At 37.6% G+C, this 21,817-nt stretch overlaps 1 protein-coding gene across 1 annotated transcript in view; it reads left to right on the plus strand.

Annotated features, from left to right (window-relative positions):
• The window catches only part of NRK (Nik related kinase), a gene marked incomplete at both ends in the record, with an annotated part of 210,912 nt that overhangs the window by 153,102 nt on the left and 35,993 nt on the right, over nt 1-21,817 (plus strand). The window contains 5 exons of the mRNA XM_079765591.1: nt 4,875-4,953; nt 6,003-6,178; nt 8,432-8,495; nt 8,897-10,067; nt 13,746-13,853. Coding sequence (XP_079621717.1) covers nt 4,875-4,953; nt 6,003-6,178; nt 8,432-8,495; nt 8,897-10,067; nt 13,746-13,853 — 1,598 coding nt within the window. The remainder of the gene's footprint in view (nt 1-4,874; nt 4,954-6,002; nt 6,179-8,431; nt 8,496-8,896; nt 10,068-13,745; nt 13,854-21,817) is intronic.

A 21,817-nucleotide genomic window follows, 5' to 3' on the forward strand; every position in this document is an offset into this window, starting at 1 on the left:
GCCCCTATGTGCTGGAGCATTGAGACCTCAACCAAAGGCCTGGCCTGGTGCCAGCACTGATAATTTCATCCTGGGAAGGTTTAATGGCCTCTCTGAAGTGGGAGTGGTCTTATTTTCTTTATTATTTAAGCAAGCAAGCATTCACAGAAGCCAAATAGCAGGGTTAAAATTTCAAACAGCAGTTTTTATATAAAATGGATGCTTCAGTATCTATGTTGGGTGAGTAAAAAATAAATGATGGAAAAAACGATATATGCTACATATATAAAATTGAAATGAGATTGGGAAAATACATATTATTGTTCATCATCACTCAATTCTTTTTCTGTGAAAGAAACATGCTTAGATTCTCTCTCTCTCTCTCTCTCTCTCTCTCTCTCTCTCTCTCTCTCTCTTTCTCTCTCTCCACAATATGATATTTCATATGAGTATTGATGCATGTATTTGGTTAGGATTGATGACTGAATCAAGTAGTATATTTTTTTCTATTTTTTCTGAGTGTTCCTCACCACTATCTTTTTAAAAATCTAGCTTTCTGCGTTTTATAGATTTTTAATTCACCTTTTGTATTTAATTTTTTATTCTAAAGTATAAAATTATAGCAGAAAAAGGGGTAATGAGCAAACTTACAGAAGGAGTGTAGAGAAGAAGTTTTGCACAGAGTATACAAATGGCAAACTTCTTGTAAAAGACAAATGAGGACCAAAAGATTCTTAACTGTCAATGAAAAAAGATTTTAAATCTCAATGGACACAGACAATAGGGTGGTGGAGGCCTGGGGCTGGGGGTGGCCTATAAGGGCTCAATGGGAGAAAAAAGGGGGACATATGTAATACTTTCAACGATAAAGATTTTTTAAAAAGAAAATAGGATCAGCATTCCTGTATAAGTAATTGGAATGCTGTGACTTTTGGTCATGAATAACTTGAAATAGCCACAATGCTAAAAAATTGTTTTTCAACAGCCTTCTGTATTGCTTGAAGTAATAACTTTGTATGGAAATTATCTTCATAGATTTAACAACAGAAATCATTCAGGTTATAGTTATCATCTCCGAGAGAATGACCTTCTGAAACAACAATTCTGTGATAATTGTCTCTGAGGTCTAGATAACAAAATTCCTTTCTTTCTTTGGTGAGTCTCTCCCAGAGAAGTAAATAGAGAGGGAGAATAACCTCTTATTGAAAGGGTGCTATAGGGGCTCTCAGAGGAGAGAAGATAGGACTACAGTTCACCCAGACCTTCTTAAGTCCTTGAGTTCTGGGTAGGAATTCAAACAATGTGAAGATGTGAAGACCTTCAAACCAAGGCCAGAATATTGCTAATAGCTGTTCGAACATCAGAATATCATAGGCTAATATTGAATAGATGCAGTAGTTTCTTTGCTATTATTTGAAAATTAAATTGTTGTCTAGTGAAGAGGTAGAATCAGGTTGACAGTTTATTGCAACTCTCCTTCCTTGTCAAGGATCTACACCAGCCAATTTACCTTAATCTAAATTATACCTTTCTCTGTAGTAGTATTCCCCTTGGTGTTGTAGAGATTATTTTTAATATTGTCATCCATGTTTGTTTACAGTCCTACTTCTCTTTCTTGTAGTGTCCCCTCTTTACACACAGATCAATGTTTACATTATTGTCTCGTGACTCAAATTTAACATTGTCCCATTAAGATACCAATTTCTTAAGTATTCAAAAGTTTTCTTCAGATCTCAACATATTGTGGGAATAAACCACATTATCAAATCAATTCAAATTGCTCCCAGTTAAATGTTTCCAACCCATCAATAGATGTATTTTTAAAGGAGGTTTGCTAATTCAAAGGAATGTTCTTGTAATGGTGAAATGTAGGCACTGTTAAATTATATGGTGTGAAGAGGTATTTATTATTTATTAGCATTCCTAAAATTAGACCATATAGGAAACTTCCACAATTTTTGTATTATAGCTTTTTTAAAAAACCACCCTATGCTCTATTCCTTTGTGGACTTCTCCTTTCCCTTAATGAAAACCTACCAAGTCTATGCCATAACTCTTGACTCCTAAAGATATTGTTAGTTGACTGAATGATGCTCAGCTGTTAATAAATGACAACTGCATGACATTGTACAAACTCATTTGCAATGTGTTTAAGGGACAGAATCTGATGACTGATTGGACATAGTAAAGTAATGAAGACAGTCAAATATGACCCTGATCTTTTGAGCTTGGAGCTCATTCTGCCCTCAATTAGAAATCTGCACTTTCTATTAATTTATACCCATGTAATTGAAACAAAGCGTGACCTTTGAACAATTGCTTTTATATCACTCTAATGAAATTGCTGTAGCAGGCTTTTTTTCTACTGTTATGAGAGACCAGTTTGTCATTGTAATTTTTCTGGAGATGTATTTTGGAAGAGGAAGGATGACTTTAAAGTGGCATTAATATCAAATTATCCTAACATTAATGACACACTTGAAGTGTTAGGTGAAATTTACACTGTGGTTCTCCTTTGGGAATTTTTTACATTGCCAGCTTTCTTTAATCAAAACATAAGAGGAAATAAGTGAAGTGAAACACATATTTAAACACTTATAGGAAAGTGCAGAATTCTCAAACCAATGAGGTAATGAATTTGTATAGCACATATTGGAATAGGCTTTTCTTTGTAGGGTTGTGTGTCTGAAAAAGGGAATGAAAGTCCAATAATTTGGCACAGACTCAAATTGCCAGATAGTTAAAATCTTTATGATAATATCAATAGCTTATATTTATTAAGTGCATAATCTATGCTAGACACTTATACTTGTAGGTGACCATTTAATCCTAACAGCAACTCCCTGAAGGAATTCTTGACATATTTCCTGTTTTTCCAATGGAAAAAAAATGAGGCAAAGATAGGTTAAGTAATTTTCCCAAGATCACAAAGGCTGAGCTATAAATTGAACCCAGGCCATCTTACTCTAGAAAGTGTGTTCTTAACAGTTAATTATACTGTATCTACCTCTTTTCGTAGGTCTGTCAACTTCCAAAACAGATTCTTCTCATCTTTTTAGACTAATAAATCATCTTTATACATTATTTTGCTTAACTACTAGTCTGATTGACTTTTTCAGTTTATAATTACATATTCCAATTTTATAACTATAGATAGCTGCAGTACAAAAACACAAAAGAGTGCTTTGTCTCCTCCACTTTGGGTTTCCTTCTAAAGATATGTTATCAATAACATATTTCAAACATATTATCTAGTGTAATTTATTATTTATTTGTCACAACTGGCAATAATGAACCTTTAGGATCTTATATAAAGGACTATTTGTGTTAAAGTGAGCTTTTCGTGTACTTCATATGCTTAGAATTCCTTCTTGAATGAGGAGTGTGCTCTGTAGTTACCTTTCTTATTCATTCTATTTTTATTTTATTTATTAATTGATTAGGGTGACATTGGTCAACATGAACATATAGGTTTCAGGTGTGGGTTCCTATGTTATAAGATCTTTATCACACGAAGTCAAATCTTCTCCTGTCACCTTATATTAGGACCCAGTCCTCCCAACCCCCTTCCCTCTGGCAACTACCCACTGCTGTTTGTATTCATGAGTTTCAGTTTTATATCCCACATATGAGTGAAATAATATGGTTCTTAGCTTTTCTGACTGACTTATTTTATTTAGCATAATGTTCTCAAGGTCCATCCATGTTGTTGCAAATGGCAGTATGTCATCCTATATTATAACTGCATAGAACTCCACTGTGTATATGTACCACATCTTCTTTATCCAATCCTCTCTAGCAGGACACTTAGGTTGTTTCCAGGTCTCCATCCCGTGAATAATCCTGCAATGAACATAGTGGTGCATATATCTTTGTGAATACATGATTTTGAGTTTTTTGGATATACCTGGTATATCCAGGAGTGGGATTGCTGGGTCATATGGTAGCTCTATTCTTAATTTTTTGAGGAATTGCCAGACTGCTTTCCATAGTGGTTATAACAGTCTACATTCCACCAGCAGTGAATGAAGGTTCCCCCTTTTCCATAACCTCTCCAACACTCGTTAGTGCTTGTCTTATTGATAATGGCCACTCTAACAGCTATAAGGGGGTATCTCATTGTAGTTTTGATTTTCATTTCCCTAATGGCCAGTGAGGTTGAACATCTTTTCATATATCTATTGGCTGTTGGTATGTCTTCTTGGGAGAGCTGTATTTTCAGGTCCTCTACCCACTTTTGGATTAAATTGTTTGTTTGGTCTTGAGTTTTACGAGTTCTTTATATATTTTGGAAATTAAACTTTTGTTGGAGGAGCTATTGTTCACAAATATCATCTCCCATTTGGTTGACTGCCTCCTTTTTGTTGTCAGTTTCATTTGCTGTGCAGAAGCTTTTTAGTTTTATATAGTCCCATTCATTTATTTTTGCCTTTATTTCCCCTACCTTTAGGTTCAACTTCATAAAATGTTCTCTATGACTCAGGTCCATAAGTTTGGTACCCATATTTTCTTCTATGTATCTTACTGTTTTGGGTCTTATATATTTAGGTCTTTGATCCATTTTGAGTTAATTTTGTACATGGGACAAACTGTAATCCAGTCTCATTCAATTGCATGTGGCTTTCCAGTTTTCCCTGCACCACTTATTGAAGAGACTATCTACTCCAATGTGCATTTCTGGCTCCTTTGTCAAAAATTATCTGTTCATATGCATGTGGTTTTATAGCTGGCTCTCTATTCTGTTCCATTGATCTGTGTGTCTGTTCTCTCCCAATACCATGCTATTTTGATTTGCATAGCTCTTTAGTATAATTTGAAGTCAGGTAACATGACACCTCTAACTTCATTCTTTTTTCTCAGTCATTCATTCTAAACTTATCTATTTTCCTTTGCAGCGCTGTGTAACCTTCAGCCCTTGGAAGCCCTGTTTGTAATTTTGCGGGAATCTGCTCCCAAAGTCAAATCCAGTGGATGGTAAAAATGAATGACCTCATTTCCCAAACACATTAACTTGGTATTTTTTATTTAGCAAAGAAGTGTTAATTCATTTGGTCAGTCCTGCTTCAACATCTTTGTTCAACAATATTTCCTAAAATTCAATACCTTAAGTGTGGTGTCTAAATGACTAGTTTTCTTTAAAAAGTAGCTAACTAAATAGAAATAAGTAATACCATCCAGAATACATTATAGTACTGACATTAATGGCATATTCCATTGTTTCTCCAGTAATGGGATGTACCTATGGAAATCATTTGTAACATTTCTCACTGTGCTTAGATAGGCAGTCAGTGATTATGATATATAGCCCAGTTGGTTGGCCCATTCATTAAGCTAAACACCCACAGACATAGAAAAGAAGACTTGTTGTCCCAGGGTGCTACAAGCCAACTAAACTTCAAAATCCTTTTCAATGAAGCTTATTGATCTAGTACTTGACATTCTTGCTTATGAGTATTGCTTGCCCTCGTAGAAGTTATGACTGTGATTTGATCACTAACATTCTTGATTGTGATTCAATTTAACCATTCCCACAGATACAGGCTTTATGGGCACATCTGATTTCATGGGTCATTTTATAAAGTTAGCCTCAATAACACTTGTTTTGGTGGATCATTATATCTAAACCTCTGTATTTCCATATAGTCAAGTGAAGCATTCAGATTTCAACGTGTGACTGCTGTGGGCTGACAAATCTAGTCCCATGGTCTACATTTATTACATTAACCACTTAATTGCTGTTCTACTACTTGACTTTTTACCATGTACACACTTCTGAACTCACTGAAGTTTCTACTATTATTTGGGTAGAAAATGCCAATAACTGATCTCTTCTGAGGTTTGAATGGCATTACTGTATAATGTATATTGTCAAGCTGCAGGATATTTAGCAATTAAAAAGACAATTATAGTGATAGGCAACTGTTTCCACAAATATGAACTTCATAGTGGCATGTAGGTGGGCATGTGGATGGGTGTGGCAGGCCTGAGAATGTCCTTTTATCTCTTTGACTCATGTCTTTTAGGTCCCGAAAGTTCCACAATTTCATGGAAAAATGCATGATAAAAAATTTCCTATTTCGTCCCACTTCTGCAAATATGCTTCATCATCCATTTGTTCGGAATATAAAACATGAAGGACATGTTGTTGAGTCACTAAAGAAACATCTTACTGGAATCATTAAAAAGAGACAGAAAAAAGGTAGAATATATGAACTTTCTTTTCACTGGAATGACTATTTAGATGAAAGTGGAACTTATTCTTTTTTTTCCAGGAAAAATCTCTTTTTTTTTAAATTAGGTTGAAGGTAACAATTCTGAGGCCCTCAGTACTTAGTTTTTCTACTAATGTGCCATGTGTACTTAATTCATTATCTCCGGCTGTTACAACTGGCAAGTGTTCGTATTTACAGACCTCGAAAGCCTCAGGAAGAATTTTGGGATGTGCCAATTTTATTTTTTTAACTCCTAACTAAAGAAATAAAGTAAATAAAAAAGCTATATAATACTTGGATTCTTTGGCTGACATTTTAATTAACTCCAATGAGATAAATGGCTTTGTAATTAACCATTTATTGACTTTTAATTTTGAAGTCTGTGCACCATACAAAGTTTGTTTTATGTTCTAATATCCAACTATAAAATATAATTAAAGGAACTATTTGTACAAATAAAAATAAGCTTCTATATATTAATACTAAAAATGGCAGGATGGATTATTATCAAATCCAGAGGAAACGACTTAGGAAGTTCTATCTTATAGATTGTATGGGAAATTCTAGACTTAATTTGAGGCACCATAGACAAAGTTGAGAGTGGTTATAGAGTGGGAAAGGGGGAACCTGAAAAAATATAGCACGCATTTTCAAATTAGCTTCAGGATTTATTTCAGTGTAACTTCTTTCATCTATCCTATATAATAAAAGTCTAATATGCTAAGTGTCCGGTCATCCAGTTGTCTGTTCAACCAATCAAAGCGTAATATGCTAATGCTGCTCAACCACTCGCTATGACATGCACTGACCACCAGGGGACAGACAGTCGACTGGTCAACCAGTTGCTATGATGTGCACTGACCACCGGGGGGCAGATGCTCCAACTGGTAGGTTAGCTTGCTGCTGGGGTTCAGCAGATCGGGAATGAGCTGGACATGCCCTGGAGCCCTCCTGTGGTCCCTCCCTGGGTGGCCAACCTCCCATGTCCCTCCCTGGCCCTGATCGTGAACTGGTGGTGTCCCTCGGCCTGGCCTGTGCCCTCTTGCAATCTGGAACCCCTTGGTGAATATCGGAGAGCTGGTTTCAGCCTGATCCCACAGGCCTGGCCAAGGGACCCTACTGGTGCACGAATTCGTGCACTGGTCTTCTAGTATAACTATATGCTATTTTGGATCGAGAAGCAGCAAGAGTTAATTTAGTTAGCCATGGTGGAGAATTCATTGGGTGAGCATCACAAAATCCAGCCAGTCTCAAATGGGTGCATGAAGACCACACATCTACTTGATTTGCTAAATTCCATAGCAAGTTTTCTGTATTGTTAACTATAGGAAAAGTCACATTCATATGAAGATTATATGGAAGATATACACTGAGTGGCCAGATTATTATGATCTCTGAACACATAATATTCTGGCCACTCAGTGTACTTCTCTTGAGTACCTCATTTATTTGATATCAAAGATACTATAAATCGTGCACCTGATCAGTTTTCCCCTTTGCACTGCCTGATAGAAAGCTCAGGGCAAATAGGTGGTTGATCTCCAGCAAAAGTCTAGAATACTTTTGCTACCCATTTGAGATACAAATACACTGAGTGGCCAGATTATTATGCGTTCAGAGATCATAATAATCTGGCCACTCAGTGTAAATATAGTTGCCCTAAACACTTTAACATAGCTTTAAAAAAACAAACGTATTTGTTTGGGTCTGTATTTCAGGTCAGCACAGCTGACAGGAAAAAAGCTGAACTTTTCAATGAATTAAGTATGAAACCCAGAATTTAGATTTTTAACCTTCTCCTTGAAAGGACCTAAGATCTTTATCCTCATTTTCAATCCTCTTTGAAAGGACCAAAGATAGGTATGGGTCCAAGTTATAAAGTCCTTAAATCTAGAGCACACACCTATAAGCCATGTTCACCAACCATCTAGAGTTTCTCTTGTTTTTTTCTCCCTTTGTCTTTCTCAATTCTTTTTCTTTAGAATTGTAGCAGATTGCTAAATTTTCTTTCTTATTACCAGAGAAATTAGTCTGTATGGAACAGCTGCACTGTAGTATAAAAGTGGACCCAAGAACCTGGATATTGGCTAATCACCAACCAGATGTGATTTGAAGGGTTACCTTCTTGTTGTCCTTTTAAATTCACTCAACATCCTGAGCAATAAAGGGTGAAAGTTGGATAAGCTGGATTACATTAATTTCTGCTGATTGTTATGCATTATTTTTTCTTTAATAAAAAGGAATACCTCTGATCTTTGAAAGAGAAAAAGCTATTAAGGAGCAGTATACCACAAGAAAATTCAGGTATGTTATACAAGTTACATATGGGATTTGATGTTAGCAATTCACTTAAGACAGTTGATTTCCATACTGTTTTATTTGACTCAGAAAAACTTAATCTTTTCTCATACCAAAAAAAAATCACACACAAATCTATATTTTCAAGAGATATTTATGTGAAAATGTTGAAAAAAATGTTTGATTACTATTAAAAGAATCCTTAATATCTGACAATAGAATGATCAAGTATATTTAGTAATACAAATGATAATTTAGACATTACAGGAATGATTCAAGAAAGATTTACTAAAACTATCTTTGGTTCGGAAAATATTTATCTTTTAAAATAAAAGCATTTCCCCTGAATGGTTTCTCTTCACTGACAATTCTAATTGTATGGCAAACGTTTGTATGTTTATTTCTAGAGGACATTGTTGTACCCATGAACTTCTGAGATTGCCAACCAGCAGTAGATGCAGACCACTTAGAGTCCTGCATGGAGAACCCTCTCAGCCAAGGTGGTTACCTGATCGAGAAGAGCCACAGGTCCAGGCACTTCAGCATCCACAGGGAGCAGCCAGGGTGTTCAAGCCACTACAGGCTCAGAACAATGCACCTAGATCTCTTCAGGGGCAAGCCCAGCCATCTCAGAGACTACAAGGGGCGGCTCAGGTGTTCATGCCACTACAGGCTCAGATTAAGGCTAAAACATCTAGGCCCCTACAGATGCAGATTAAAGAACCTCCACGACTACGGAGGGCAGCATGGATGCTCATGCCACTACAGGCTCAGGTTAAGGTACCTAAGTCTCTACAGCTACAGGCCCAGGTACCCAAAGACCAGAAAGCTCAGGCTCAGCCCCAAGCATCAGAAGAGCCACAGGATCTGGACCGGGTACCAGAGGAATTTCAGGGGCAAAATCAGGTACCTGAACAACAACAAAGGCAAGTTCAAGCCCCTGGACAACAGCAAGGGCAGAACCAGGTACCTGAACAGCAGCTGGAGCAGAATCAGGTACCTGAACAGCCAGAGGTACAGGAACAGGCTGCTGAGCCTACACAGGCAGAGATTGAGGCAGAGGAAGTAGAGTCATTACATGTACATGCCCAAGTGTTCTTGCCTCTACTGTCACAGAACCACCATGTGCTGTTTCCACTACATTTGGATACTCAGGTGCTCATTCCAGTAGAGGGACAAACCAAAGAGTCACATCAGGCACAGGCCTGGGCACTAGAGCCCCCACAGGCCGTTGGCTCAATTCAAGCACTGACAGAGGGACTATCAAGAAACTTACTTAGAGCACCAAACTCACATAACTCAAAGCCACTTGGTCCACTGCAAATCCTGATGGAAAACCTGTCATCAAACATGTTTTACTCTCAACCAGAACAGGCAGAGAAGAAGAAAAAATCAAAGGTTTCCAGTCTAAGGCAAGCACTAGCAAAAACATTATCACCAAAGAAGTTCCGGGCAAAGTTATCACAGAGACCTGAAGAGCTTGAGCTCTCAGATTTAGAAGCCCACAGGCGAAGGCGCCAGCGCAGATGGGAAGATATCTTTAATCAGCACGAGGAAGAATTGAGACAAATTGCAAGTGTAAGAGATTTTAATATTTTTACTTAGTGAAATATGCAGAGAAAATATGCTAGCTCACTTATGATTTCCCTCTGTAAAACCAAATGAAATAAATATACCTGTGTCCCAGAGAAGATTAGCTCAATAGTTTGTGCTTCAAATAAATGATCCAGATAATTTTCACTTAATTTGAGAAAGAAAAATTTGCCTGAATGATCCAGGTAATTGCTTAATACCCCTGTGGAAATATAACTTTAATTATTAGTTTACTACCTATTATTCCCTTAACCAATAAAGAGACATCATATGTATGCATATTTAAAATTACTAGTTGGATATTTTTTAACTTTATTTTTATTGTTGGCACTATTACAGATGTCCCCATCCCCCCTACCCCTTGCCCACCTCCACCCAGCCCTCATCCCTTCTTCCATCTGGCCAACACCACACTGTTGTCTGTGTCTATGGGTTATGCATTATTTGGATCTTTAAAATTACTTTCAAAGTTCAAACTTTGCAATACTTATATAACTTTTATTAACCAATATCACCCCAGTAAATTCAATAAAAATTTTTAAAAAGCTTTCCAATATAATGTATTAAAAATAAAAAAACAAATTTTAAAAAAACACACACAAATTTGGTTTCATTACTCTAACTTTTTTTTTCATTCATCTAAAGTCTAAGTTAGTTTATTTGCTTTTTCTTTCCATGGAGTGATTAACTGTACCATTTAAGTGAATTGCACTATTTTTTGTACTTCAGGGTGTTTAAGTCAAGCTTAAAATGAGAAGGAAAATCAGTTTCTAAAGCATTTTGTATACAGTTACCATATGTATGACTTATCTCCCTAATTTTCCACCAATTTTACATCATTAATTAATGAAGTGGCTGCATCGAATATGACACATTACAAATTTGTCTCTGCACTCTTTGAAAATGTGGGACACATTATCTTAATCTCTTTACCTTATTTTGGAATAGTCAAAAAACTTTGTTCTTTCAAAATTGTCTAATATAAGTGGATATAATTTGGCCAGAGTTGATGAATTCAATGTGACAAATCTGATTTGACAATGAAGGGTTTGTGAGCTTCCTAAGCAAATTAATGAGATCAACAAGATTAGGAGATCATTTGTTTTCTAATACTTCAAAGCATGTATTTACATAAAAAAAATCATTGTGAGGTTCCTAGATTAAACCCTGGTATCAACACCCATTTAATCTAATAATAATTAATGTAGTAATTAAAAATGAACATTGTCTGAATGTCTGGTTAAGGGAGTCTTTTGCTTTGTGCCCATGAGCCAATTTAACAAATGTTATTTCCCTGACATATTTAACATGAAAAAAATTAAAAGCAGCAAGAGAAGAAAGACCCAAAAGGGGAAATGAATATCTAATCCCCCCAAAATGGGAGGTAGGGAGAAAAAGAAACCAGATAGTAAAGAGAAGATATGAGTTCAGAATGGTGGTATTTGTCCTGAAATTGGGGCATTTAAAATGCTAATGACCAGTTAAAGACAAGTATCACATGATCTCATTCATATGAGTAATCTAAAGAACAAAATAAACTGATGAACTAAATAGATCCAGAGACATAGAAGCTTGGAACAGACTGTTGAATCCCAGAGGGAAGGGGGTGGGAATAGATTAACTAATGAATTTATATGCACATATGCATAAGCCATAGACACAGACAATAGTGTGATGAAGGCCTGGGGCACGGGGTGGAAGTGGGCTAGAAGGGGTCAATGGGGGGTGGGGGGAAGGGGACATCTGTAATACTTTCAACAATAAAGATAAATTTAAAACAAACGAACAAAAATAAATAAATGCTCATGACTATTCTCAGTGAGCCCTAGTGACAACTGAATCTAATGGGTTTCGCATTTGTGAAAAAAAAAACAATTTTATGCATCCTTGCAAAACTCTTAGTATTAGTACCATGCACATATTTATTGTAATATAATGTTTTAAATATATATGGGAGAAACCACTCTAAAAATTAAAGAAAAAATTAATAGGTAACAGTTACTAATCTCATGACCCTATGATCTTGTACGGGCATTCCTATCTTTATGTGTACATTATTGATACTGTAGTCAAAGTCATAGGTCTTTTGAAATACCTGAAAATGTATTAGCACTCAGAGACATATGTAAGTGCTTCAACTCACCAGAAGCAAAGAAAACACATTTTTATTACTCTATTTGAATGGAAGAAATAATATTGACTGGCTTAAATGGGGAAACCAAAACTTTTGTAAACTCCCAGGGCTCAATTAAGGAAAAATATTTGCACTGCTGTATTTCAGAACTTCTATTGCACAAGAAGACCACACTTTATACTTATAAATGCATAGAAACTTGACAGTTTGGGGTTATGACTTAAGCTTTAAACCAGAGATTGTGTTTTAATTTATTGGGGTGACATTGGTTAATAGGATCATATAGATTTCAAGTATACATTTCTATGATACATGATCGGTATATTGCATTGTGTGCTCACCACCGGTGCACAGTTGAATCATCTTCCATTACCATATATCTAGCTCCCTTTACCCTTTACTAGCCCCCAACAACTTTCCCTCTGGTAACCACCATACTTTTGTCTGTGTCTATGAGTTTCAATTTTATATCTCACATATGAGTGAAATCATATGATTCTTAACTTTTTTTTACTGACTTACTTTGCTTAGCATAATATTATCAAGGCCCATCCATCTTGTAACAAATGGCAATATTTCATCTTTTCTTATGACTGAATAGTATTCCATTGTATATACACTGAGTGGCCAGATTATTATGATCTCTGAAAGCATAATAATCTGGCCACTCAGTGTATATCCTATATAATAAAAGACTAATATGCAAATTGTCCCCTTGACCAGGAGTTTGACCAGCAGGCAGGCTGGCCAACCGCCATGTCCCCTCCCCCTGGCAAGATTGGCCGGACCCCACCCATGCATAAATTCATGCACCGGGCCTCTAATATATATATACTGAGTGGCCAGATTATTATGCATTCAGAGATCATAATAATCTGGCCACTCAGTGTATGTACCTCATCTTCTTTATCCAATCATCTTTCAAAGGCCACTTTGGTTGTCTCCATCTCTTGGCCACTGTGAATAATGGTGCAATGAAGATAAGGATGCATATATCTTTGCGAATCCACAGATTCTTTTTTTTTAATATATTTTATTGAATTTTCACAGAGAGGAAGGGAGAGGGATAGAGAGCTAGAAACATAGATGAGAGAGAGACATCGACCAGCTGCTTCCTGCACACCCCCCACCGGGGGATGTGCCCGCAACCAATGTACATGCCCTTGACCGGAATCGAACCTGGGACCTTCCAGTCCGCAGACCGATGCTCTATCCACTGAGCCAAACCGGTTTCGGCAAATCCACAGATTCTTAATCTGGATCTAATAGGTGAGCTGAAAGTGGTCAATGGTCCTCCTGAAAATATATAGAGACGTGTGTGTCTATATACCATTTTCTATGGATAATCTGTAGCATTCCTTAGATTCTGAAAGAGACACAGAGCCAAAAATTAGTATAAGCTACTGGTTTAAATCAATTTTAATATTGGCAAATGATTAATTTATATTATGAATCAGGATGATGGAGTTGTTCCTATAATTTTCATTTTAACAGCAATTAAAATAATTATTTTCCTTTTATTTCAAAAGGACAAAGAAGATGAATCATCAGACAATGATGAAGTAGTTCATTCAATTCAAGCTGAAGCCCAAATAGAACCATTGCAGCCATACATACCAAATCCTAAAGGAAATGAGGTAAATTTCTCAATATTAGTTGATATGGCATTAATAAGTGTCTAGAACTGTGGTTCTTAAATGTTTTGGACTCAGGATCTCTTTATACTCTTTTTTTTTATATTTTATTGATTTTTTACAGAGAGGAAGGGAGAGGGATAGAGAGTTAGAAACATCGATGAGAGAGAAACATAGATCATCTGCCTCTTGCACACCTCCTACTGGGGATGTGCCTGCAACCAAGGTACATGCCCGTGACCAGAATCGAACCTGGGACCTTTCAGTCCACAGGCCGATGCTCTATCCACTGAGCCAAACCAGTTAGGGCATGATCTTTTTATACTCTTAAAAAATTGCAGACCCCTAAAAACTTTTGTGTATGTGATTTGTGACATTCAGTATTTAATGTATTAGAAATTAAAACAAAAATTAAAATATTTATTAATTTATTTAAAAATAAAAATAAAATAATTTTTATTGAAAAATACGTTGTTTAGGTCAAAGTATGTGAATAAAATCTGATTTCTCACATAAAGGTAGTTTGAAGGGGAAAATTTTTATAGCTTTTTCATATAATTGTGGATATTCTTTTATAATACACAAACATTGGAAAAGTGGAATTTAAAACCACATTAATTAAATTTTGTATATTTGGTAACATTAAAATCTATTGATCTCTTATGTACTATGAATAGATGTTTTATTCATGCAGGATTTTGTAAGTTTATGTATTGTTCAGTTGGAAAATATTGGTTCACTATTTATATAGATCTTCCCAAATGTTTGCACATTATGTTTTACTAGAGGCCCGTTGCACGATATTCATGCAAGAATAGGCCTTCCTTCCCCTGGCTTCACTCCCAGCCGCCCGGGAGCTGGCAAGTCTGCGGGAGCCAGCAAGTCCTTGCTTCTGTCCAGAGCACGGCTCTAGTAGTTCCCTCTGCCACCCCGCTTCCCCTCATAGCAGGCGTCATGCCCCTCCCGGCCACTCTGCACTTGCATATGCAAATTAACCTCCATATTTGTTGGGTTAATTTGCATACTCACTCTGATTGCCTGTGAGTGTAGCGGAATGATGGTTAATTTGCATGTTTCTCTTTTATTAGGTAAGATTATACAGCATCAAAACACAGCATTTGTTAGTATCACCATCACTTTCATCATAAACATTATTGAGTGTTGATAAGCTGTAAAATGCATGGCAACAGATACTAGTTTACATTTTTAGTTTTCATTGAATGCTCAATTTTATCATTGCTAACAAATAACATTAGTTGTTTTTCCTGAGTCAACAGGCTTATTTCATATATATATATATATATATATATATATATACACACACACACACACATACACACACACACATACACACTGAGTGGCCAGATTATTATGATCTCTGAATGCATAATAATCTGGACACTCAGTGTATATCCTATATAATAAAAGGCTAATATGCAAATTGTCCCCTCGACCAGGATTTCGACCAGCAGGCTGGCTGGCCAACCACCCATGTCCCCTCCCCCTGGCTAGGCTGGCCGGACCCCACCCATGCACAAATTCATGCACCAGACCTCTAAAAAAAATAATATATATATATTGCTTAGGCATACACACACACACACACACACACACACACACACGCACACACACATACACTGAGTGGCCAGATTATTATGATCTCTGAATGCATAATAATCTGGCCACTCAGTGTATGTGTGTGTGTGTGTGTGTGTGTGTGTGTGTGTGTGTATATATACTGAGTGTCCAGATTATTATGCATTCAGAGATCATAATAATCTGGCCACTCAGTGTATGTGTGTGTGTGTGTGTGTGTGTGTGTGTGTGTGTGTGTGTGTATGCCTAAGCAACCATCACAACCAAATGGACGACCAAACAGGCTGCATGGGGTGACTAGGCTGGCAGGGGGGTTAGTGAAGGGCAACCAAATGACCGAGCAGCAGGCTGCTTGGGGCAACCAGGATGGCAGGGGTTTTAGTGAGGGGTGACCAAATGACTGAACAGCAGGCTGCATGGGGTGACCAGGCCCACAGGGGAGGCAGTTGGGGGTGACCAGACACACAGGGGGGGCAGTTGGGGGTGAGTGCCCAGGCTGGCAGGGGGGGCAGTGAGGGGTGAGAAGGCCAACAGGAGGGTCAGTTGGGGGTGATCAGACTGGCAGGGGGGTGCAGTAAGGGGAAACCAGACCAATGGTCGGGGCAGTTAGGGGCAATCAGGCAGGCATGCAGGTGAGCAGTTCGAAGCCAGTGGTCCAGGACATCCCCCAAGGGGTCCTGGATTGGAGAGGGTGCAGGCTGGGCTGAGGGGAACCCCCCCTTGCACGAATTTTGTGCACCAGGCCTCTATTTTTAAATAAAATGCCTGCTACATACCCAAGTTGAATAATCATAGTTTGTCTTGTCAGTCATTCTTTTAAGTGAAAATATTGCCTATAAAATTTGATTGTTCATGTTATAACATTAATAATTGCCATGAATAAGTGCCTAAAACAGTGGTTCTTAAAGTCTTCAGTCTCAGGATCTCTTTTTAAAATATAAAATAATTTAATTTTTTCTTTCTGTTTTCTTTTTTAATGAATTTATTAGGGCAATATTGGTTAATATTGTTTTAGGTATACAATCCCACAATACATCATCTGCATATTATATTGTGTGTTCACTACCCCAAGTTAAATCTCCTTTTATCACCATTTATCCTTTCTTTACCGCCTCCTTCATCTACCTCCTCCACCCCTCTTTCCAGTGGTAATCACCATACTGTTGTCTGTGTCCATGAGTCTTCCATTTTTTCCTTGGCTTAATCCCTTCACCCTTCTCACCCAGCTGTACATATCTTTTTCCTTGGTCATCTCTGTTCTGGGTTGTAGCTTGTGACAAGGTCTAGTTCATGTAATTTGTGGTTTATTTTCTTACACTTTGGGGCAGGCGTCCTCAAACTATGGCCCGTGGGCCACATGGGGGTGTTTTTGCCATTTTGTTTTTTACTTCAAAATAAGATATGTGCAGTGTGCATAGGAATTGGTTCATAGTTTTTTTTAAACTATAGTCCAGCCCTCCAAAGGTCTGAGGGACAGTGAACTGGCCCCCTGTTTAAAAAGTTTGAGGACCCCTGCTTTGGGGAATAATTAAGTCCTGGTGTCCAGGTTGGCTTTTGTTTTCACAGCTATATTAATAGCTGTATAGCACATGGTATTGCTGAGGCTCAAGTTGCAATTTAAATTCGTGTGCAGACAAAATCGTATAAACATAGCCAACATTTCTAACAGCTAGCCATCTATAAATTTCTTGGTTACTAAGAATCATTAGGTGGATGGGTGAAAACTCGAAAATTCTTGCCTTACTGATAGTGGGCCATAAGTTTCAATGTTGTTCTTAATCACCACAAAGGCCCCAGATTAATACATTTATTCATTCAGAATGCTTCACAATAGTCTACTATTACATTTGTCATGGACAATTATCCTTTTTAAATATGGGTGTTTTTTTCTGATACTAAGAGTCCTCTGAAGTGAGTATTGTTTATAAATATTAACTAAACACAGGCAGAAGAAACATAAGCTGGATTGTACTATTCAGTTACAAGCAGCAATATATCTCCCTCTCTACCTTATAAAATGCTGATTTTACTCTTACTCTCAGATAATAATTATTACCTATAACATGACACACAGGGAAAGAAATATAATGATCTGTGTCATATTAAGCATTCATATTAAACATTAGCCTTTATTATTTTTGGCTTTTATCTCTTCTACGTAATTTTGGCCTCTGGTTTATTAGTGTCAATAAACTCTCTGAAATCAGATTCATGAATCAAGAGGCCTATCCTGGGTCAATATGATGCCAGCTATCAGAATTGAATGTGGAAAAAGTTAGTCAGATGCTTATTCTGCATACTGCCAGATATGTGGTTGTATTTGGAAAAACTCATTAGCAAAACATGTGAACAATTGACATTTTTTTAATTTCCTATTTATCTGTCTGTGGTAGTGAAAAGACAAACTTGGTAAGTTAGTACACAGAGAAAAAAATAATTTAGTAAGTTTAGGACAGTTTCTAGAAACTATAGAATGATTTTTATCAGAATGAAAATGCAAGATTTTTTTTTTACATTGTAACACTTAAATTTTCCTTTCTAAAGAATCTAGTCTGACTGCATTGTTGAATATCAAAATGACCTATTTTGGGGGGAGCAGCTAAAAACTATTTTTAGTATAAACCCAGTGATAGAAACTAAATTAAATAAAGACACTAAAAAAGAAGAAAATTACAGGCCAATATCCCTGATTAACACAGATGCTAAAATCCTCAACAAAATATTAGCAAATAGGATCCAGCAATATATTAAAAAGACCATACACCATGATCAAGTAAGATTTATTCTGGGGATGCAAGACTGGTACAATATTCACAAATAAATAAATGTGATGCATCACATAAACAAAATGAAAGATAAAAATCACATGATCATGTCAATAGATGCAGAAAAAGCATTCAACAAAATCAAGCACCCTTTTTTTTTTTATATAAAAACTCTCAGCAAAGTGGGAATAGAGGCCATATATGACAAACTTACAGCCAACATAATACTCAATGGGCAAAAATTAAAAGAATTTCCCTTAGGAACAGGAACAACACAAGGATGTCTACTTTCACCACTCTTATTCAACATAGTAATGGAAGTCCTAGCCATAGCAATCAAGCAAGAAGAATAAATAAAGGGTATCCAAATAGGAAAGGAGGAAGTAAACCTGTCATTATTTGCAGATGACATGATATTGTATATAGAAAACCCTAAAGACTCACCAGGAAACTACTAGACTTAATAAATTAATTCAGCAAGTTGGCAGGACACAAAATCAACATTCTGAAATTGAATGCACTTTTATACACCAACAATGAATTCTCAGAAAGAGAAACTAAACAGACAATCCCATTTATCATTGCAACAACAAAAAGATACCTAAGAATAAACTTAGCCAAGGAGGTAAAAGACCTGTACTTGGAAAACTATAGCACATTGAAAAAAGAAATAAAGGATGATACAAACAAATGGAAGCATATATCATGTTCATGGATTGAAAGAACTAACATCATTAAAATGTCCATACTACCCAAAACAATCTATAGACTCAATGCAATCCCTATTAAATTACCAATGGCATACTTCACAGAACTAGAACAAATAATCCATAAATTTATATGGAATCATAAAAGATCCTGAATAGCTGCAGCAATCTTGAGAAAGAAGAACAAAGTTGGAGGTATCACAATACTGGATATCAAACTATACTATGAAACAATTATAATCAAAACAGCCTGGTACTGGCACAAGAACAAGCTTATAGATCAATGGAACAGAACAGAGACCCCAGAAATTGACCCACACCATTATGGTCAATTAATATTTGACAAAGGAAACAAGAACATACAATGGAGTAAAGACAGTCTTTTCAACAAATGGTATGGGGAAAATTGAACAGATACATGCAAAAAGATTAAACTAGACCACCAACTTACACCATACATAAAAATAAACTCAAAATGGATAAAAAACTTAAATTTAAGCCATGAAACCATAAAAACTCTAGAAGAAAACATAGACAGTAAAAATCTCAGACATCTCACATAGCAGAATATTTGCCAATACATCTCCTTGGGCAAGATAAACAAAGGAAAAAAATAAATAAATGGGACTACATCAAAATAAAAATTTCTGCACCACAAAAGAAACCACCTTAAGAATGAAAAGGGAGCCCACTGTAAGGGAGAACATATTTGCCAATGATATATCTGGTAAGGGGTTAATCTCGAAAACATACAGAGTACTCATACAACTCAGCAAAAGGAAGACAAAAAAAATCCAATTAAAAATGGGCAGGGGACCTGAATAGACACTTATCCAAAGAGGTTATACAAATGGCCAAGAGATATATGGAAAAATGCTCAAAGTCACTAATCAGAGAAATGCAAATAAAAACCACAATGTGGTACCATCTCACACCTATCAGAATGGCTATCATCAATAAATTAACAAAGAACAAGTGCTGGTGAGGATGTGGAGAAAAGGGCACACTAGTACATGGCTGGTGGGAATGCAGACTGGTGCAGCCACTATGGAAAACAGTATGGAGTTTCCTCAAAAACTGAAAAATGAAACTGCCATTTGACCCAGCAATCCCACTTCTGGGAATATATCCTAAAAACCCAAAACACCAAGCAGAAAGAATATATGCACCCCCATGTTCATAGCAGCATTATTTACAATAGCTAAGATTTCAAAACAGCCCAAATGCCCATTAGTAGATGAATAGATAAAAAACAACAACAAAACTTTAGGACAGTTACACAATGGAACACTATGCATCATTAAAAGACAGGGATTTATTACCTTTCGGGACAGCATGGCTTGACCTGGAGACTATAATACTAAATTAAATAAGCCAATCTGAGGAGGACAAATAAATATCACATGATCTCACTTATATGTGGAATCTAATGAACAAAATGAAATGACCAACAAAATAAGACCTGAAGCATGGAGGCATGGAGCAAACTGACATACCTTGATATATGGGTGGGGGAACAAGGAGAGATAAACCAAAGAACTTATAATACTTACTAGAGGACCAGTACATGAATTTGTGCACCTTGAAAGGAACTGTGGGCCGTGAGGCTGCTGTGGGCACAGGGGTGGGTCTTGGCCCATCCTCCATGCCCCTGCCCGGCCCCTCCCACTGTGGTCCCTGGTTCCCTGTCTACCGGCAGCACCATTTCCACTACTGCTCCCATGCGCTGACAGTGCTGGCCCTGATGCACCCACTGACGCTGATGGCTCGGTGCAATTGGGGCCGGCACCAGCAGCAGATGTAAGTGGGGCCAGTTCCATTGGTGGTTGTGAGCATTGACTGCTGCCCTGATTGCCCCTCAGGAGCAGGGGGAGGTGGAGAAGCCCTCAGGGGCAATCAGGGCTGGCAGCCTCCGCTCAAACCCACTGATGGTGCTGAGCAATCTGTACTGGCGCCAGGCACTGGCAGCCAGTGTGAGTGGTGGCTCAGGTGCCGGCTGCGGGTGCAAGTGGGGCCGGTAACCGCAGTGAGTGCGAGCTGTGGCTCCAGTGCTGGCAGCGGGTGCTAGCAGGGCCATCACCATCAGTGGGTGCCAGAGGCGGCTGCTGGCCCGATTACCCCTGAGGAGCAGGGGGAGGTGGAAAGCTCTGAGGGGCAATCGGGGCTGGCAGCTGCTATTTGCACTGGCTGACAGTGCTGAGCAATCAGGACTGATGCCGGGTGCCAGGGGCTGGAAGCCAGTGTGAGCGGCAGCTCCAGTGCCAGCAGCAGGTGCGAGTGGGGCTGGCACTGGCTGAAGGTACAAGTGCCAGGTGGAACATGGGAGCAAAGAATTTCCCATAACCACTAGAGGCTCACCCTAATGACAGCGACCTGCGCCCCGCCTTGGTCTGGCACCTCTGCTCACCTGCTCCACCATCCCACTGCACCGAATACTGGCCATGTTCTGTGCTCTGCCACCTGCTGCCCACACCTGCCATGTTCTGCACATGCCCCTGGTGGTCAGAGCACGTCATAGTGACTGGTTGTTCAATTGTTCAGTTGTTCCACCATTCAGTCTATTTGCATATTAGCTTTTTATTATATAAGATATACATAGCCCATGGACACAAATAATAGGGTGCTGAAGACCTGGGCAGTGGGTAGGGCTGGGCAGTGTGGAGTAAAGGGGTGGAAAATGGGAGACATCTGTAATACTGTCAACAATAAAAAAATATATATATAAAAATACTTGTGTGGTTTACTTCTATAGCCCTAATTTGGCAGTACCAAGCTCCATTTGTTAAAGGGTTCAAATAAAGTTAAATCAATTAACTTTTGTAAAGAATTCTATTCAGTTTGTAGTTGGTATTAGATGAAAGAAGCTTTAAAAAATAAATCCAAAATGTTAATGTCAATT

The sequence above is a fragment of the Cnephaeus nilssonii genome (genome assembly GCF_951640355.1).
Source record: "Cnephaeus nilssonii genome assembly, chromosome: X".
Taxonomy (NCBI): Eukaryota; Metazoa; Chordata; class Mammalia; order Chiroptera; family Vespertilionidae; genus Cnephaeus; species Cnephaeus nilssonii.